The 18736-nt window shown below is 27.6% G+C and overlaps 3 protein-coding genes across 5 annotated transcripts; all 3 read left to right on the top strand.

Moving 5' to 3' along the window:
- Window positions 1-32: 32 nt before the first annotated feature.
- On the top strand, window positions 33-4138 carry LOC103578358 (MOB kinase activator-like 1). The gene is made up of 5 exons (XM_008559421.3): window positions 33-287; window positions 956-1122; window positions 1206-1433; window positions 1767-1930; window positions 2028-4138. The coding sequence occupies exons 1-5, from the start codon at window positions 274-276 to the stop codon at window positions 2106-2108; spliced, it is 654 nt and encodes a 217-aa protein (XP_008557643.1). The 5' UTR covers window positions 33-273; the 3' UTR covers window positions 2109-4138.
- A 644-nt stretch (window positions 4139-4782) lies between these two features.
- Window positions 4783-12981, top strand: LOC103578361 (fatty-acid amide hydrolase 2-A). Of its 2 annotated transcripts, XM_008559424.3 has the most exons (12): window positions 6218-6369; window positions 7376-7728; window positions 7911-8090; window positions 8178-8397; window positions 9752-9969; window positions 10547-10658; window positions 10751-10908; window positions 10984-11124; window positions 11207-11311; window positions 11379-11546; window positions 11630-11812; window positions 12302-12981. In XM_008559424.3, exons 2-12 carry the CDS (start codon window positions 7666-7668, stop codon window positions 12407-12409), a joined length of 1656 nt encoding a protein of 551 aa, XP_008557646.1. In that variant the 5' UTR covers window positions 6218-6369; window positions 7376-7665; the 3' UTR covers window positions 12410-12981. The 2 variants fall into 2 exon arrangements, with proteins under 2 accessions (XP_008557649.1, XP_008557646.1); XM_008559427.3 differs by lacking the exons at window positions 6218-6369; window positions 7376-7728 and adding an exon at window positions 4783-5482 and having other exon boundaries at window positions 12302-12980.
- LOC103578360 (fatty-acid amide hydrolase 2) lies at window positions 12339-18734 on the top strand. 2 transcript variants are annotated; one of them, XM_008559423.2, is made up of 10 exons: window positions 12339-12427; window positions 16290-16460; window positions 16546-16765; window positions 16838-17055; window positions 17135-17246; window positions 17313-17611; window positions 17670-17771; window positions 17859-18026; window positions 18376-18558; window positions 18634-18734. In XM_008559423.2, exons 2-10 carry the CDS (start codon window positions 16290-16292, stop codon window positions 18727-18729), a joined length of 1569 nt encoding a protein of 522 aa, XP_008557645.1. In that variant the 5' UTR covers window positions 12339-12427; the 3' UTR covers window positions 18730-18734. The 2 variants fall into 2 exon arrangements, with proteins under 2 accessions (XP_008557645.1, XP_008557644.1); XM_008559422.2 differs by lacking the exon at window positions 12339-12427 and adding an exon at window positions 13821-14376.
- Window positions 18735-18736: the final 2 nt, after the last annotated feature.

The following is an 18736-nucleotide window of genomic DNA, read 5'->3' as shown; positions in this document are numbered from 1 at the left end:
GGTAGAGAGTGTGTTCAGTCGATGGGATCGTCTCTCTTCTTGACGAGGTAGTTGACAAAAAAAATTAATAAAAAAAAAGGTCTGCCATTTTCCATCGTTGCTGTAATTTTTGAATTTTAATAAAAACTTATTGTGTATCGAGTGTCACTCGTCAGTGAGCCGCCACAATAATAAGTGTCAATTATTAAATGTCCTGTTTTTTAAACTAAAAAATATTAAATCGACGTAGCAACAGCCCAAGTCGCACATTGACGCGACAACTACATCAGCAAAATGAGCTTCCTATTGTAAGTTATTTTATATCCTCATTTATTACAGTGATATTTTATTTATACATATTTCCTCAGCTGGTTTATTTATTTAAATTTATTTATTATTGTTAGGCAACATGTAAATATTTATTTTTTAGTCAAGTTTATTAGCACGTCATTGATCAATATCCTGAAAGTATTTATTTGGCAAGTTTCCTCTTGTCAATTGACATCAGAGAGCACTCGTCTTTATCGAAGACTAATTATCTACTGATATTCAAATTTGAATTCAAATAAATTTATAACTGTTGGTAATTTAGGTTCTTGACCTGTCTACATGAATTCATTTCTCTCAAGTCCAATAGTTTTTCTAAAAATAGACCACCAATTGAGTCTCATTACAATTATGTATTTTTTGGTCCATCAGACTAGACTAGACTAGACTTGGACTCTTTTTTTTTAAATTATTTATTTATCCTCAATAGATTTTCCTACTTGGTTTTTACTTTTTTATTTATATTGCAGTTGACTCACGTCATAATCACAAATATAGTATGTTATGACTCACTTGTCAGTAAGTTAATACTCTGTAAGAGTGCATTGTTATGCTGATTTTTTTAGCATACATGTATTTAGTAATAAGTGAAGAATAAATAAAGTTTATCAAGTATGAGCGTATGTTGATTTAAATTAATGGATTGCAGTGGAAGCCGGTCTTCTAAGACATTCAAACCCAAGAAAAATATTCCTGAGGGGACCCACCAGTATGATTTGATGAAACATGCGGCTGCGACACTGGGTTCTGGCAACCTGAGACTCGCTGTCATGTTACCTGAGGGAGAAGATCTTAATGAGTGGGTGGCAGTTAATAGTAAGTAATTTATCCACTGACACTAATAAACTGATTGCTGTAATTATTGTAATTCCATGTAATTACTACTATTTTTTATTTAGCTGTAGATTTTTTTAATCAAATAAATATGCTGTATGGTACCATCACGGAGTTTTGTACTGAAGAAAGCTGTCCGATAATGTCAGCTGGACCAAAGTATGAGTACCATTGGGCTGATGGTCATACTGTTAAGAAACCAATAAAATGTTCAGCGCCCAAGTACATTGACTACTTGATGACTTGGGTTCAAGATCAGCTTGATGATGAAACTCTTTTTCCTTCCAAAATAGGTATTCCATTCAACTTTAATTAATAATAATAGTTATTATTATTATTTTTATTGATAACAGTGTGGCGATTGATCTAAAAAAGTCACAGGAATTTTTTAATTATTTATACTTGCTTACAAATAATTATAGTTATAAATTTTTTAACAGAAAATTTTGAAAATAAGTATAAATAATAGTTAATAAAAATTTTTACTATCTTTAAAAATATGAGACTTCGAAAATAGTGTAAGAATTTTTTCCGTTATCAGGAAATGTCTGCACGCTATTTCAATCGCCACTTTAATTGATAGTGAGTAAAAAGATATAAAAAATAAAAATATTTAAATGTTACAGGTGTTCCTTTTCCTAAAAACTTTCTTTCAATTGCTAAAACAATATTGAAACGACTGTTTCGAGTGTACGCGCACATATATCATCAACATTTTAGTGAAGTTGTTCAATTGGGAGAAGAAGCACATTTAAATACATCATTCAAACACTTTATTTTCTTTGTCCAAGTAAGTCTTTACCTTAAATAGTTAATTAACCTGAATATAATTGAAATAAAAACAAGTACCAGTAATCAAAAACTAATAATATTTGTTTATTTGAAAGGAATTTAATTTAATTGAGAGACGAGAATTAGCGCCGCTGCAAGAGCTAATTGAAAAATTAACTGCTAAAGATGCGCGATGAATAATAATAAATAATAACGAAAAATAAATTTTTATTTTAAATAACAAGTGGAACAAATATGCAAAACCTCCAAAGAAACCAACTGCATCATTATCTCCTGGCTATTTGCGTATTATTTTTTAAAATTTATATAAATCCGAAAATTTGCTAGGCATCGTTTCCGATAGGTTGTTGATATTTATACGCTTTTGCGCTGCACTTGAATTCTGTAATCATCAGTCTGCAAAGCAGGCTTTATTTCGTAGAGCTTTTAATCCGAGACGTATCATTAAATAATAGTAGTTATTATTATTATTAAAAAAAATAAATTAATAAGTAACAAATGATGAATTTTTTAGCGTTAGCATAATTATTAAGAATTCGTTAACGTTATTCTTGTAATATAGTTGTATGGTTAGATTGTTTTAAACGTAATTACTCTCTAATTAATATTAAAATATTACTTATACTATAATTTATTACCATTGTGTGTTTTTTAAAACAATATTTTTTACTTTTAAGTATTTTAATTGTTTTTATTTTCTAGACTATTAATGATACCGGGTTTTAAAAGGATAGGCATTAAATTTATCCTGTAAGGGTATTTAGTTATTGTTTTATATATTTTTTTCAATACATTTTGTTTTTATATTAATTAATTAATTAATTAATTCTAGATTAATTTAAATATATAATGATTTTTTTGCATTTTGTTGACAGTCATGCACAAATAATGCGTACCGCTAGTGTATATTTTAGAAACAATTTTTTTTTTAATTATTATTTAATTATTAACTGCCTTTAAGTTTTTTATTTTATAAATAATCTGGTGCGCATTTATATCTGAGATTATTTTTACGTAGCGTAATTTATATTTTAACGAGAAAAAAAAAATCATGTATTTATTACGAGACGAATGTCGATAATAAAAAAAAAAAATAATGTGGAGAAACTGATTCTGAAACTAGCCGACGTCTAATAATTTTTTTTTAAAAACGATAAATTAAAAAAAAAATGTTTGAAAAAATTGCATCTATAGTATTTTTGATTTTCTACATGTGCATTTTTTTTTTTTTTTTCTTTTTAATTAAATTGTTGGAAAAAAAAATTCGGAAATTGTTAATTGTCTGCTAACTTCAGGATCATTAAATATTCAGTTTAAAAAAAAATTATACAACAAAATACTAGATATCTTTCTGTACGTCTTTTAAATACTTGATCACGGTCATGCTAAACAAGAAACAAAAAATATAAAAAACCTTACTATTATATTAATAATAATAATAATAATAATAATAATAATAATGAAATATTATATTTTATATATAAAGCTTTTGCGGATGAGTAATTTTAAAATGCAAATTTGAATACGATAATGACTAATGTGAATAATTATTTTTTTGTATTCAAACTCATATTTCAGATGCCCGTTAAGTGTACTTTTACCTGTTTACTATTAAAAAAAAGTGAATTTAACAATTTGTATACTAATAATAATTATTAATTATTATTGTAATAATAATGAGTACTTAATTAAACAAGACGCAATGGATTGTCACGTAAGGATAAGCATTAAGAATAAGTTATTGTTATTATTTTAGAACGTCGTCACTTAAACACTGAACTCAACTAATTTTTATTTTATTTTATTTATTTATTATTTATATTGACAATTAATACACGACAAATCTCTGCTTGAGATGATTTAAATAATAGTATAGTTTATTTTTATCAAAATAAAAATTAATGTACTGATAGGAGTTATAGTCCTGATGTATTCCCGCTGGAATTATACTAGTAAAATCAAAAAAACTTTTATTAATTGGAGTGACTGTTCTAAAATTATAAAAAAATGAAAATGAGTTACTTGCGTCTTCTGAAGGCAAGTAAATAAAATAGAGGCTCAATGGTATGGGATAGAAAAAAAATATGCGTCAAGTTGCTTATCTTGTGTAAAAACAAATCGTTATTTCGCGTTAACGATAATAGTGATATCTGTGCAATGTAAATAGTATTTTTTTCAAATAAAATTAAACAATGGCTCGATGTAATTTGTAGTATTTATTTTATTTCAATAGAGTAAAATATCCAGTCCCCAAGTTTCTCAAAAAGTAGCTCTTAAATAATTATTTTTTATACATTTATTTGCTACGAAACTTTTGAAATTTTTGCATAAATTTCTGAATATTTAAATTTCTCATACACGTGATTATTTGTAAAGTATAATAGTAATTCCCAAGTAGCGCACTTGGCTTTGTGACATCCATAAGATAGCAGTTTTAAGGATTCTTTTGACTTATTGATGACACCAAAATGTTGACAAAAATATCAGAAATTGTCATCAAAAAAATATCTGCTTAAAAGGTTTGATACAAATGGCGGCAAAAAGTTAATTACAAATAATTGTCAAATGTCCTCTCAAAATTTTTCAACGGGAAACAAACCAATTTTCTATGATTCCTCGGACCAACATCTGTACGTCTTATTTATAAATAAACATTTTGCCGCCCTTTAAAGCCTTTTAAGCAGATATTTTTTTGATGACAATTTCTGATATTTTTGTCAACATTTTGGTGTCATCAATAAGTCAAAAGAATCCTTAAAACTGCTATCTTATAGATGTCACAAAATTAATTTTAATAAAAAAAATAATTATTCATTTTGTTGATTCAGTTGTTTTTTTTCGTCTACTGTTTTTTTGAATAGTCAAGTTAACGTCATACTAAAATTTTATATAATGAATTTGAATGAAGAATAAGTAATTAAAATGTATATTTATGAAGGTTGTGGCGGTATTAAATAGAGGGGTACGAAACTGTAAGAAGACTGTTTGCTGTGTAACGTTATGGATGATATAAATAATTAATAATCGGAATGGTCACAACAATAATTAAGTCATGGACGATAAGCGTACTAATAGGTGAAATAATGAAGCCAAGAAAGCGTTTCTTTTCTCTCAGTTGTTATTGTGGCTGCCCCACTTGGTTTAAACAGCAAACTTTATAGAAGCCTTTTTCTCTCTTCTTCATACATAATTTCAGTCGTCGCGAACCGTTCACCGGGTTCGGACAACTCGATTAATATTTTTTAAATCAGACATTCCGGTGCTCAATAAATTATCTAACACGTGACGCGTTTTCTTCTAGAAATTCTGTAATAATTTTTAAAAATATTTTACATTCAAAAATTTACTGATTGGAAAATATCAGAAGTGATTTTTTTTTAAATTTAATATTTGATTTTAATATTATGAGTTATGAGTAAAATATTAGTACTAGTAATTAAAGAAGAGGGAAAGAGTAAAATTAATTTTCTATAAAGCAGAATAAGGATTTATCAAGCCAATATTACAAACTTTGATTGACATATTTCATTAACTTTTAAACTTTATAATGGTGAGTACATTTGAATAATTTTTCTTAAGAGCCAAAGAGCTCGGGTCATTGTCAAAAATTAATTAACATCAAAATAAATGTTAATTATAAGTTTAATTATTAACACAACAAAAAAAAACTAATTTGTCTTACACGTGATGTGAATAAAAATTAACTGAATAAGAATAACAAAATAATTCTACTGTAACTAATAAGTTAAATTACAAGTTTTAATTTCTTCAATTTTTTTTTATTTTTTTTCCAATGTCAAGATGTTTTTCAGTATAAATGACATTATTGTTGAATCCTTAATGCATAAGACATAAGTATGACGTAAAGTGGCTGCTAAAAAATGTTAATATGAGAATTCAAAACTCCATTTCAGTATAAATGTGAATCCAAAAATAAAAATCGTTGCATCTTGTATATTTTGTATGAATTTCAAATCATTAATGATTAATTCTCTTCAATTACACTTTTAAAATGTTAAAAAATTCATACTTATTTATTTTATATTTTTTTGACAGTTGAAGAACTAAACTTTAGATTAATTATCTTTTAGAATATTTTTTTAACGAATTAATGAGAATGTGTACTTTTAAAATTAAACTAGTTTCATTTATCAACTATCGATGTCTTATCGTTTTTTTTTTTTTTTTATTGCTTCTAAAGACAATTGCACTATTTTATCAGTTACTTACCTCAACAAAATAATGTGCTGCAATTATCTGATTGAAAAATTGTCCTTCTGTTTTTACGAGCAGTATAAGCTAGTCTGTACAATGTAAAATATATATTATATTATATATTATAGAAATATACTTTGTGTTTTAAAAAATCAATTTTTCGCAATTAAATTTTTAAAAAATTACAGTATTCCCGCAGTGTAATTCAACGACTGTTAAAAAGTATTTGTCATATTATATATTGAGTAATATTCCAGCGGTGCTTAAACAGTAGGCGTGACGGATAATTTAGCGGTTAAAAAAATTTACACCTGCATAATATCCAGTAGTTGGAATAGCCTTCCAACACCTTCCCTTCTAGAAGTTTTCTACATCATCTTTCTCTTTATACTCAACAACTCCGTCACTAATGTAACATTTATCGCAATTCACTTACTCCATTAATTAATTGTGCAATCCCAGTTATGATTATTAAATAACTTAAATAATTCAAGTTTAATTTAATCAATTTATTTTTTTTAACTTGACATTGATCTCAAAAAATTTAATTTTAATTTCTAATTAATTTTTTCCCATAAAATTTATTAAAATAAGTTAATTATTTATTTAAATCAAATAACATTTACTTGCAATTGCAATTTATTTTTTTACATACACTCGCGATTCAGCGAAGTATTTATTCAAATTTTAAAAAAATATATGTTACATAAATTATAATTCTCTTTACTTTTAAACCCGCTGAGTTAATAATGATTTATCTCTGTCATAAATAAATAAAATAAGAAATATAATAGACTAAAGAGAGTGACGGTTTGACTCATCATTAAAATCTACCGGTGTCTTTAACATTTCATAACGTGATCTGTCAAGGTTTGCGGTTGTATTGGCATGGTAAATTAACATTGTGTATGGTCCCCCTACTCACTGTAATACTATTCAGACTGTACATGTATTACATTGTCAGAGTTGTCCATAACGCTCTGCAAGAGTTATATATCTTCTCTGCCTTTAAATATCTTACACCCATCTAAGCTACGCGTAGTATCGTATCATCTTCGCTTTGAAAAATATCCTCTTTTTAAGATAAATATAATAAAATAAATCGCATACTTAATCCACAATCAATGTCTAATATATAACATTTATTACGAATTACAAGATACTTTAATAAAAAACCGCATTTGTATTTGTTACCATTTTTTTTATTTTACTTTTTACACAAAACAAGTTCTTCAACGGATCGGTGACATTGCGACATGTAACAGATTAGGAAATACTGGATACTAAATTTTTGAACTTAATAACGCACTAGCCATTCACTTTTTTTTATTGTCAAAGTGGATTATAAAAAAATTTTTTGATACAGACAATTAATTTAAAATAAAACACGTGTGAGTGTGAGATTGAAAATTTGAAAAGTGCAGAGAATTGAAAAAAAAAAAAAAAAAATTAGTATCTTTGACTAAAAATCAAAATAATAAATATATAAATTGTATTTTATATAAATAAAAAAATAAAATGGAATTGGCTTTGTCTGGATTAACTCTTCTGTATGTTAATGTACGAAGATTTGATTACGCGGTGAGTTAACACGTGTGTTATAATTTATAATTATCACAACCTTGACATTGAATTTTTAGTTCACGATACAATAATGAAATATTAAAATTTTAAGTTCATTGAAAAATTTTAAATTAAAAATTTTTTTTTTTTTTTTTTTAAATAATTGTGAGGAAAACTATTAATACTTATTTTTTCTACAGGAGTTTGTAAATGGTGCAATGAAAGTATTTATAAAATCGGTTGTAGTAATAGTATCTTGTGCAGTGCTACCGTTTTTAAAATTAGCAGCTTTTAGAAAAATAAATCGATGCCCGGCTATTTCAAATAAACTATTATTGATACCTGCTAATCAATTAGCGAAAAAGATTCGTAGAAAAGAGGTATTTTTTTAGTCTATAAATATTGTCATCACTGACGTTTAATATTTCGATTAAGTAATTTTTTTTTTTAATTAATTTGTCGAGCAGATAACGAGTGAAGAAATAGTAAGAGCGTATATAGAACGATGCCGAGAAGTTAATCCGGTATTAAATGCAATAGTGGAAAATCGCTTCGAAGCTGCGATAAAGGAAGCACGTGAAGTCGATCAGTTTGTGCAATCCGGTGCTAAGTCTGAGGAATTACTTGCTCAAGATACCCCGCTTCTTGGTATACCCATCACTGTTAAAGAAAGTATTGCTGTTAAAGGTAAAAAGTTATTTAATTATACTATGTTGCATTTAATACTTATTTATAAATAATTATTATTTATTTTACAACTCGTTTATAATAATTCGCTCGCTTAATCATATGTTATAATATAGGAAAAACATTTCCTCAATGAAAGTTTAAGCATTAATCGGAATTTTTAATGTGGACAATATCCAGTAATTGAAATTATGTATTCAGGTCTAAATATATGATATAAGATTACTTTTTATTTATCTGACCTATTAAGTTTTTTTTTGTAAATTTAACTTCTCAAAATTATAAGAAAAAATTTTTAATATTTTATGCCACTGGAAAAAAAAATATCAAGTAAATTATAAATATCATGGGAAATTTAATTGTTCGTTTTTATGATAAAATTTTATTTGAAAAATAAAAATAAAAATATATATGAGCATTAAAGAGAGAGTATATAAAAATTTTTTAAAAAAATCTATTTAATTATTTTTTCAAAAATGATAGCAGTGTAACTTTCTTTAAAAAAAAATAATAAAAGAATTGTTTAAAAACTTTTAAATGATATGTCAGTTTTAAAAATAGTCCTGTCAGAATTTTCCAAAGTGCCCATTTTTTCCGTACTCTGCTAAAAACTAAATAAAAATTTGAATAATTAAATTCATATAATTCAACAAGTGGCAAAGTACTTTTAGCCACTTAGCCAAACATATCGATATTAAAAAACAGGTTTTTAGACAAACAATGAGTCATATTTTGCAAGCTGCACTTTGTCATGTGTACTTAGTAATAGAAATAATATTCAAGACGGACGTTAAATAACATTTTTAAATTTATTTGTTGCAAACATTTGAATATTATGTATATGCATTAAATATTTATAAGATTATAAATAATAAAATTTAAAAAGTCAAAATTTTCTGTCACTTGAGTAAGTAAATAAGAAAATGAATGATGGTCAAGTTCCAGATACATTAAACATTGATTAAATTAATGACAGGTCAGAAAAATCGTGAGACATTTGTCGGGCGAATATCAATGTAATTGTTTTTATTAGAGGACTTTGTTGAGCTTCACGCAAGATATATGTGTCGTTTCATTGTCCAACATATATATGATAGTTGCATGCAATTACAATTTATCATCAACGGGTTTGATCCGTAGGACGGTAGATAAATTTAGCTCGAAGCTCAACTCGAGCTACTGGCTTGTTGACTGGAATTGACGATGATAGCAGTTGATTAATCTAACCCGTTATCTCTTTCCTCATAGAAAATATCCCGATAGTGTTTGTTAAAATAATATATCGTTAAATTAATTTATATAGAAGAATTTATAAAATTAAATAATCATTGCAATTATCAATATGAATTTACAGGAATGAGCCATGCTGCTGGACGGAAAACAAAGGAGCCGATAATAGCGGCAAAGGACGCGGATTCGGTGCAACGTGTGAAAAAAGCCGGTGGTATAATTATCCTCGTTAGTAATACCCCGGAGATGTGCATGTGCTGGGAGACTTATAACAACGTGACCGGCACAACAGTGAACCCATATGACACACGTAGAACACCTGGTGGTTCTTCTGGTGGGGAGGTATTCAATTATTTTTAATTATAATTATATGTCTAATAGATTTTATTTAAATCTTAATTATGATATGAAGTTAGCCGAGGTCTAATATTTTTTTAATATTTTTTTAAATGATAAATTATAAGAAAAAAACTTTTTGAAAAAATTGCATCTATAGTTTTTTAAATTTTCTACGCGTGCATTTTTTTGTTTTTATTTTTTTGTAATTGATTTGTAATAATAATAATAATAATTAATTTAATGTCATTTGAAATCAAAACTAAAATAATAAAAACTTTTCTTATAAAAAATAAATATGTTAATATTTTAAAAGTGGATTCGATTAAAAATTTACTGATGGATATAAAAATATTCAAGTATTTTATCTATAGTATTGTAAGAAAGTTATGGTCTCTTTTATTATTATTATTATGAGTTCTTTTGACGATATTCAAAATTTACATTACTTTTACTGACTTTCTCTTTTGCTGCCTCAATTCGTCGCAATCTATAAGAGTGTCAGACGTGTTCTTAAAAATATTTTGTCTAATATTTCGCAATTTACATTTACTTTAATATGTTTCTTTTCTTTTGACTTTAGGCAGCACTTTTGGGCTCAGCAGCGTCATTGCTGAGTGTATCTTCAGATATTGGAGGTTCTGCACGACTTCCAGCGATGTTTTGTGGAGTCTTTGGTCACAAACCGACTCCTGGTAAGACTTAAAGAATAAAAAATGATTATAAGTAATTTAACTCCCATGTATTTGGGTTTTCAAAATAAATAATTTTGTTAAAATTATTAAAGGATGGGTTTCAACTGATGGGCATATGCCGGACTCAACTGACCCAATGTGGCCTTCATTTCTGACCGTTGCTCCGATGGTCAGATACTCTGAAGACCTTTTGTTTTATCTGAAAGTAATGATCCAGTCAGACATATCCCAATCTCAGCTTAATGAAGAGGTAAATATTTTTTTTTGAATTGCGAACTTTTAAATTTAAACCAGCATTTAATATATTTTTTGAATTAACTTTAAGGTTCACATAAATAATATTAAATTTTACTACTTTGAAGAAATACCATCTTTTCTTACTCACAAAATAGACTCGGAAATAATAACTGGGATTCATAAGTTCATTCAACACTTGGAGAGTTCTCAAGGAATTAAAGCCCAAAAGGTAACGGGTATTTAAAATTTTTTTGTCTGACTAAAAAATTTTTATAGAAATAGTTTTACCAATGTTTTGAAATTTTTTTCAGGCAGTCATTCCGCATCTTAAGTACGCTTTTGAAACATCATCAACAATGCTCCTTAATTTGGATGGCGTAGACACTATTTTTGATGACGAAACAAAGGCCGACTTGGTATATAACATTTATCAAATTTTACTTAAGTATTTATCTAATTTTAAAATAATTTTTGACTTATTAGAAATGGAAGCGCGTTCTTGGAGAAATATTCAAGTATTCTACCTGCAGATCTTCCCATTCTGTGAGCAGTATTCTTTATGGTCTTCTAAAAAAAATAACCGACTCATTTCCAAAAAATCATTACAATTGGCTGAATGAAAAAAATGAGTCTATTAAAAAACAATTTCAGGTAATCCATTGAGTTTATTATTAAATCATTTACTTCATTGCAAATATATATGTCGATATTATTATTTATTTATTTATTTATAGGAAATTCTTGGTGATAATGGTGTAATAATATGTCCAACTTTTATTGACGGATCACATTACCCATATGAAATCTACCCGAGAGTATGTGATGTTACTTACATGATGATTTTCAATGCAATCGGACTTCCAGTAACTCAATGCCCTATGGGGTTTAATAAAAATGGCCTTCCTATTGGATTTCAGGTATTTTTGTTATTTTTAAATATTAGTTCACGCTTTACCGCAAAATTTTTTTTTTGTGGATGAAAAAAATATGTATGATGAAAAGTAAAAAAAAAAAGACGCGCTTCAGCATTTTTTTTATTTATTTAAAAAAAAAAAAAAAGAAAATATACCGTTTTTTCTCTTTGGTTCATATTTGGCCCGTGAGCATAAAACTTTTCTTATTGAAATTTTTTGTAATAATATGGTGAGGTTCATATATGATCCGCGATGCAGAAAACTTTAGTTTTCCATTATAATTTTTGATCTATTGATTATTTTTTCAAGTGTCAGTAATACCCAAAAATTTTCTACCGTAATTTAAAAATTATATTTCATGTCCGATATGGTAAATTAAATTTAAATAAATTTGATTAATTGATTGATCGATCTGTGACCGGGCAATGAGGGTTTGAAGTATTGCTGTAACTTGAAATGATTGAACTAACTTTTTTTTTTTTTTTTAATTAGGTGGTTGGAAATGTGGGACAAGATCGTTTAACAATTGCAGTTGCTCGTGAAGTCGAGCGGGCGTTCGGCGGCTGGCAACCACCACCAAGTCTTGAAAAAGAAGTTTGATAATTTTTTAATGACCAAGTAAATACTAATTACGATAAAATAAATTTTATTTAAATTATTCCCATAGTACACTTACGGCATTAAGTTTCTTAGCAGATTTAAAAAATAAAAGATTTGAACTTCTAATTAATAACTTAATTTATAAATTTTTAAATTATAATTATTTATGGAAACTTATTGTCGTGTGTATTTTTATGGGGCAAAGTGGTATTTTCTACCTCTATTATTGATAATTTATAATAAATAAATCTGTGATGTGTGCGATTAAAGTGTACTGACTCTTTATGTCGCGCGATTAAAATTTTTACAATCAAACTTTACATTTAAAAAAAAAAATGATTAATATTAACGAAGCCATACACTAAAATAATTTTATAATATTAATTAAATAAATGAATAAGCTTGTTATTTATCATTAGTAGTTTTTAAGTATAAGTATAAATATATTTATCTACTAAAATTAATTTATAACCACCGAATTTCGTCACGTTCAAATAATTATTACAAATAATCTTTAATCTTGTTACTTATTTCATTCCTCACAATAAATTACTTGTAATCTTTGTTAAGCTCGCGTATTAATAACAAAGTGAATTTTAAATTATGTTGTAAATATTGATTATTCTGAACTTTGTCTTTATCACGAGAACTTTAAATAAATAATTAAATTTTAAAAGAATTTAATTATGCGAATATTTTTATTTTAATTGTAAAATATTTATAAAAAATAATAAATATACTATATAAATATATACTTTTAAATTATTAAATTATATTTTTCTTTAGTAAAAACTTAGCCGGCGATTGATAAAACGCGGAGAGAATTTTATATTAGCGTTAACGATATTTCTTCTGTAGATTCTACTATTTTAGATGGTAATTAAATTTATAAAAGTCAAGATGATAAATATCATAATCAATACCGTGATATATATCAGTGATATATCATCAATAAGATGATAATTCCTAAGATCTAACGATCGTACAATTTACGATCTAGATGATTACATTTACTATCAAAAGTAGTTAAAGTTACCAATTTTATGATAAAAACTACACAGTAAAGACAAGCAGTGAACTTTTTTAATAAAAATATATATACGTATGTATATATATATGCATCTATGTGTCTTTACTATGTAATTATTGTCATAAGATTGATAACTTTAACTACTTTTGATGGTAGCTCGGTTTTAGGATTTATCATCTGGACTTTTACAGTGTATTATTCAAATATTTAATTTTATAATAGTTGATAGTTCAAGTCACAATAGTATGGTAACATAGATAGTAAAAATCAATGTACAGGAGGTAAATTTTATTATTCATATCATATTTATATTAATAAAAAGTAGTATTTGTTACCATTGAAATATGTTAGTCCTTTTTGTAATATTTGGATGATAGTATTTACAATAAAATTCTCTCCGTAAAGTCAAATTACCGCGTACGTAAAATTGTGAGTTTAAACAAAATGTAAATTGACATATTGGAATATTCAAATAATTAGGTCGAATGTCGAGGTCTCATTGGATACATTTGCAGCAAACGTTTAATTATTTATCGAATATATTTTATATTTTTCACTTTGCGTATGTTATGACTGGGCGATCTGTAATCAACTCGACAAATACATAATACTACGTACGATCCATAATCAGAAGAACCGGTCAGTGTGTAATTGGACGTTGTGGGAGACACGATAGTTTTGTTGTGTAGGTTGTAGTATTCGTTTTATTTGTGGTCCAGACTTACTAGTGGACATTACATTGCCACTGGTGGGAGAGCACTCACTACCTTCTTTTGCATATACTCATTCGCCACAACGAGATTTATTTCATTTCATTCAATTCATTCAAATTATTTTATTGACTCTTGTATTTATTTTTTTTTTTTTATCAGAAAAATTATTTATTTTATTTCGTTTTTGACCGGCACTTTTTTTTGCTCCGCCAATAATTACAAAAGTAAGTAATTTTTATTTTTATTTCACAACTTACTTATAATCCGTTTTTAATATTTTTCCTCATTTATTGTGCAAAAAAAAAGAAATTTATTTATATTTATTCATGCGTAGTTTCTTTATTTTAAATTGGCAATAAATTTCTTACGTTTAAAAAAAAAATTAAACGGGTGATAAAATTTTCGAATTTGAAAAAAAAATTTTTTTAATTTTTTAGGAAGTGATTAACAAAAATTAATATTACAAAACATGAATAAAAAATAATTTTCACTTTTTTAAATCATAAAAAAAAATATGAATGAAATTGACAAGAATTTTTAGTTAATGATCGAGCTAATGAACGGAAAAAATGATTAGCAACATTGAAAGAGATAAAGTATGTGATTAAAAAAAATATATGAGTAAAAATAATCAGTAGATGTTAAGAACTGTCAAGGTTCTATTGCAGAAAGAACATATTGACAGCAATTTTATACATAAATCATCCATACATCAATTAATGTGCGGGAAAAGAAGGAAATGATTACGGTTGTATGAAAATAAAATGAGAATGATATCCTTGAGTAAGAGTTTGTTACACTCGTAACGTATACTTATAGTGTTACTTTTGCAATTTTAAAACGGTATTCAGGTTAAATACCTATTTTCACAAACCATAAATGTCCATCGGGACGAGATTATCTTATTTTATAAAACAACTTAACAGTTAATGTCATTATTTTATATATAAATAAATAAATAAAGAAATATATTAATTCACGCCCATTTCATTTTTTTCTATTTATTCAAATTATTTCTAGTTTATATTCTGATTTATATATATAATTTTTTAAAATAAACTAAATAACTATAGTAATTATTATTATTATTTATAAAAGAAAGTTACATATACTGTAAAAAATTTTTGAGTGAACGCAGATTAAATCTGGAGTAAATGCGAAGCAGATGACTGTTTATTTATTTAATTTCCTCGGAGTGAAATTCATTCCGAAGGGGAGTTTATTTTAATATTGAAACTCCAAATCGGAGTGAATGCGGATTTAAATAAAATCTAGACCACTCCGTTAAAAAAGAAACTCCGTATTTACTCCGCAGACGTAATGAATTTTTTTACTCCTGAACTCCGAGTGACGGAGTAAATTTGAATTTACATAAAATCCGTAATCTTTCTTGTAATTTTACTTGTTAATTGTAAGTAAAACTGGACCTGAATGAATGATTACTCTTCCGTTTCTAGATTAGTGTTAAATTATGAAGTAAAAAATCTAATTTCGAGTAATTTTGAAATGAAAAAGAGTAAAAAATAAAACAAAAGTAATCAGCTTTCATTCTTTCCGTATTTATTTTGTTTTTGGCCCAGGTTTACTCTAATTGTAGGGTAAATTTTATCAAAAAATTCTCTCTGTATATATGTATAAATGTGAATTTATTTTTGAGACCACTGTGATAGTTTTTGTCGCCTACTTTATCACTTAAAACCCACACTTAACGCATGTATATAATAGAAGAATTGCATTGGACATAATTCTAAAGTATTGTCACGTATTGTCCATCACGATCCTGATTAATGGTAGGATCAATCGATGTAATAGTCTAAGTACATTGTAATGCACACAGTGCTTACATATTATAATATAATGTAACATTATACTCGACTTAAGTGCGCAAATTTATATTTATCCATTTTATCAAAATTTTATCGTACGATGACAATGAAAAATTTATAATGACCGCCAGTAAATATTATTGTTTAAAGTCAATCATCTTGATTTTGTTCTTTGTCCTCTATTATTATTATTATATTTTTATGAACACGGAAAATATTGCACGATATCTGTTATGCTGTTTGATAGCGTGAGACGTCTTTATGCAACGTAATAATATTATAAAAAATAATTCGTTTTTTTTTTTTATAAGATGCAACTGATACTGCGTTTTGCAGCCTGGATTTCAGCAAAGCTGTTACTACTTTTGAAGCCGTTTTTTTGGTACCGCGACTGCATATCGCCACCAAAATTACCTCCGACTTCAGATTCAATGTTTGAACTCTCAGCTTGTCAATTAGCAAAAAAAATAAGACAAGGCGACGTTAGTTGGCTTTAATAATTATTTTTTTTTTAAATTTTACTAATGAGTTTGAAATTTATAACTTATTGCAATTAATTAATTAAAGATATCAAGTGAGTCCGTAGTAGAAGCATACATCCAAAGAATAAGAGAAGTTGACCCCTTCATAAATTCGGTAGTTGATAACCGCTTCGAAGATGCTCTGCGTGAAGCCCGACATTGCGATAAAATGCTCGAGGCTGGAATAGTCACGACAATGCAGCTTGAATTGGAAAAACCTTTTTACGGTGTACCATTCACTGTTAAAGAAAGCTGCGGGCTCAAAGGTTTGTCCTTGACATTGTTCTTTACCCAAGTCCATTATCCTGAGTACTTCAATGTCTTTGTACTTTTTTAAGGTCTCAGTTACACGGGATGTACTTTAGTGCGTTTGGGAATCAAAGCTGATGAAGACAGTCTCATTGTAGAAAGTATGCGGGCTGCTGGTGGTATTCCCCTTTGTGTTACGAATACACCGGAATTGTGTTCCGGGTTTGAGTCGACCAATCCAATTTATGGTACAACTCTTAATCCTTATGATGGAAGACATTCCGCGGGCGGATCTTCTGGTGGGGAAGTGAGTTTACGCATTTACTTATTCGTAATTTGACTTAGTTTTGTTAATTCTAATTAATATAATTCATCTCAATTTTTAGGGCGCATTGATTGCTGCCAGTGGATCTCTTATTGGAATTGGATCAGACATCGGCGGGTCCATTAGAGTTCCTGCGCTTTTTAACGGAATTTTTGGACACAAACCAACCCCTGGTAATTATTATTATTTTTCTGTAATTGCAGATGCAGTTGTGAAGAAAAATTTTTTTTTGAATTCAGGAATAATTCCGATCAAAGGACACTTTCCAATGGTGGAAAATAGCGAATTCCAACGGTATCTGACATTGGGCCCAATGACCAGATACGCGGAGGATCTTCATATGGCGGTAAAAGTTATGACGAAAGATTGTAAAAAAAATTTACGTCTTGATGAACCGGTTGATATTGCGAAGTTAAATGTTTTCTATTTGGAAGATATTGATAACAATTTTGGCATCAATACTACCAGTGAAGATATCAGAGACGCGATTCGTCGTGCCGCTAAATACTTTGAGACTTGCGGTGCTAAAATTAGCAGAGTAAGTTTTTTAATGTGATGAGTAATTAAGTAGTGAGTAATTAAATAATATTTTTTAGCCTGTTATTGAAGAGCTGAGTGATAGTTGCGAGATAACCGTGACGAAGCTTTTTACGATGTCTGATATGCCCCCGATATTAATCCATCCAAGAGATCCAAAAGTATGTGTTTTATTTTAAAATGCTGTAATAATGAAATTAATTATAGTGATAATGATCTATAAATTGTGTTGATAAATTTTGTTGTAGGGAAAAATAAATCCATATTTGGAATTGGCAAAATCAACAGTAGGACTTTCAAAATATTCAAAATCAGCGATATTTATGGCTATTGTCAAAGAAATGAATGGTTTTGTTTCTGAATCAAAATTTCCATACTATGAAGAGAAATTCAAAAGATTACAAGAAAAATTACTGGTAATAAATCATTCATTGTACATTTTACATACTAATAATGAGAGAAAATAAGGGAAATAGGGACGCATCAAATTAAAATCAGTTCTCAGTCTTGGTGAGCTCTTTTGATAGTTATCGTCAAAAAATTATATTACTGTCGTATCTAACAGTTTTTCGAGCTCAAAGAGCAGAAATTTTTTTTTTACATTTGAGGATAAATTTTTTTTGTCAGTTTGAAATTTCTGGTTATATTAAAATGGAAAAAAACTTCGCTTTGTTGGTGGGATTCCCAAAATTAATTTTTGAATGGACACTACAGTTCGACCAGTCCTAATTACCGTTATTAAAAAAAAATTTTTTTATTCAACAGAATATTTTGGATGATACTTCGGTATTATTCTTCCCAACATTTATAACTCCAGCTCCAGCTATTGGTCAGTGTGTTTTATTAACAGTAGCAGGTGTATTTTGTCTCATATGTAATGTTCTTGGTCTGCCATCAACTCAAGTACCAATGGGATTAAATAAGCAAGGCCTGCCAGTAGGATTTCAGGTTTAAATCTTACGCCTATTACTTTAAATTAGTTACTTATTATTATAGATTATTAATAATAAATAAAATTAACAGGTGATCGCAGCACCTCATCAAGACAGACTCTGTTTAGCGGTAGCCAAAGAGTTGGAAAAAGCATTCGGTGGCTGGATTCCACCATCAAAAGTCTAGTTTATAA

The sequence above is a fragment of the Microplitis demolitor genome, chromosome 8 (genome assembly GCF_026212275.2).
Source record: "Microplitis demolitor isolate Queensland-Clemson2020A chromosome 8, iyMicDemo2.1a, whole genome shotgun sequence".
NCBI lineage: Eukaryota > Metazoa > Arthropoda > Insecta > Hymenoptera > Braconidae > Microplitis > Microplitis demolitor.
This window is presented reverse-complemented; position numbering and strand designations above follow the sequence as displayed.

Bases quoted from the DNA above. Each gene is read 5' to 3' on its own strand.
- LOC103578358 (XM_008559421.3), top strand. The intron at 1,123-1,205 runs GTAAGTAATTTA...TTTTTTATTTAG, and splicing joins TGAGTGGGTGGCAGTTAATA to CTGTAGATTTTTTTAATCAA. The intron at 1,931-2,027 runs GTAAGTCTTTAC...TTTATTTGAAAG, and splicing joins ACTTTATTTTCTTTGTCCAA to GAATTTAATTTAATTGAGAG.
- LOC103578361 (XM_008559424.3), top strand. From the start codon at position 7,666: ATGGAATTGGCTTTGTCTGGATTAACTCTTCTGTATGTTAATGTACGA. The intron at 9,970-10,546 runs GTATTCAATTAT...TTTTGACTTTAG, and splicing joins GTGGTTCTTCTGGTGGGGAG to GCAGCACTTTTGGGCTCAGC. The intron at 10,659-10,750 runs GTAAGACTTAAA...AAATTATTAAAG, and splicing joins TGGTCACAAACCGACTCCTG to GATGGGTTTCAACTGATGGG.
- LOC103578360 (XM_008559423.2), top strand. From the start codon at position 16,290: ATGCAACTGATACTGCGTTTTGCAGCCTGGATTTCAGCAAAGCTGTTA. The intron at 16,766-16,837 runs GTTTGTCCTTGA...TACTTTTTTAAG, and splicing joins AGAAAGCTGCGGGCTCAAAG to GTCTCAGTTACACGGGATGT. The intron at 18,027-18,375 runs GTAATAAATCAT...TTTATTCAACAG, and splicing joins GATTACAAGAAAAATTACTG to AATATTTTGGATGATACTTC.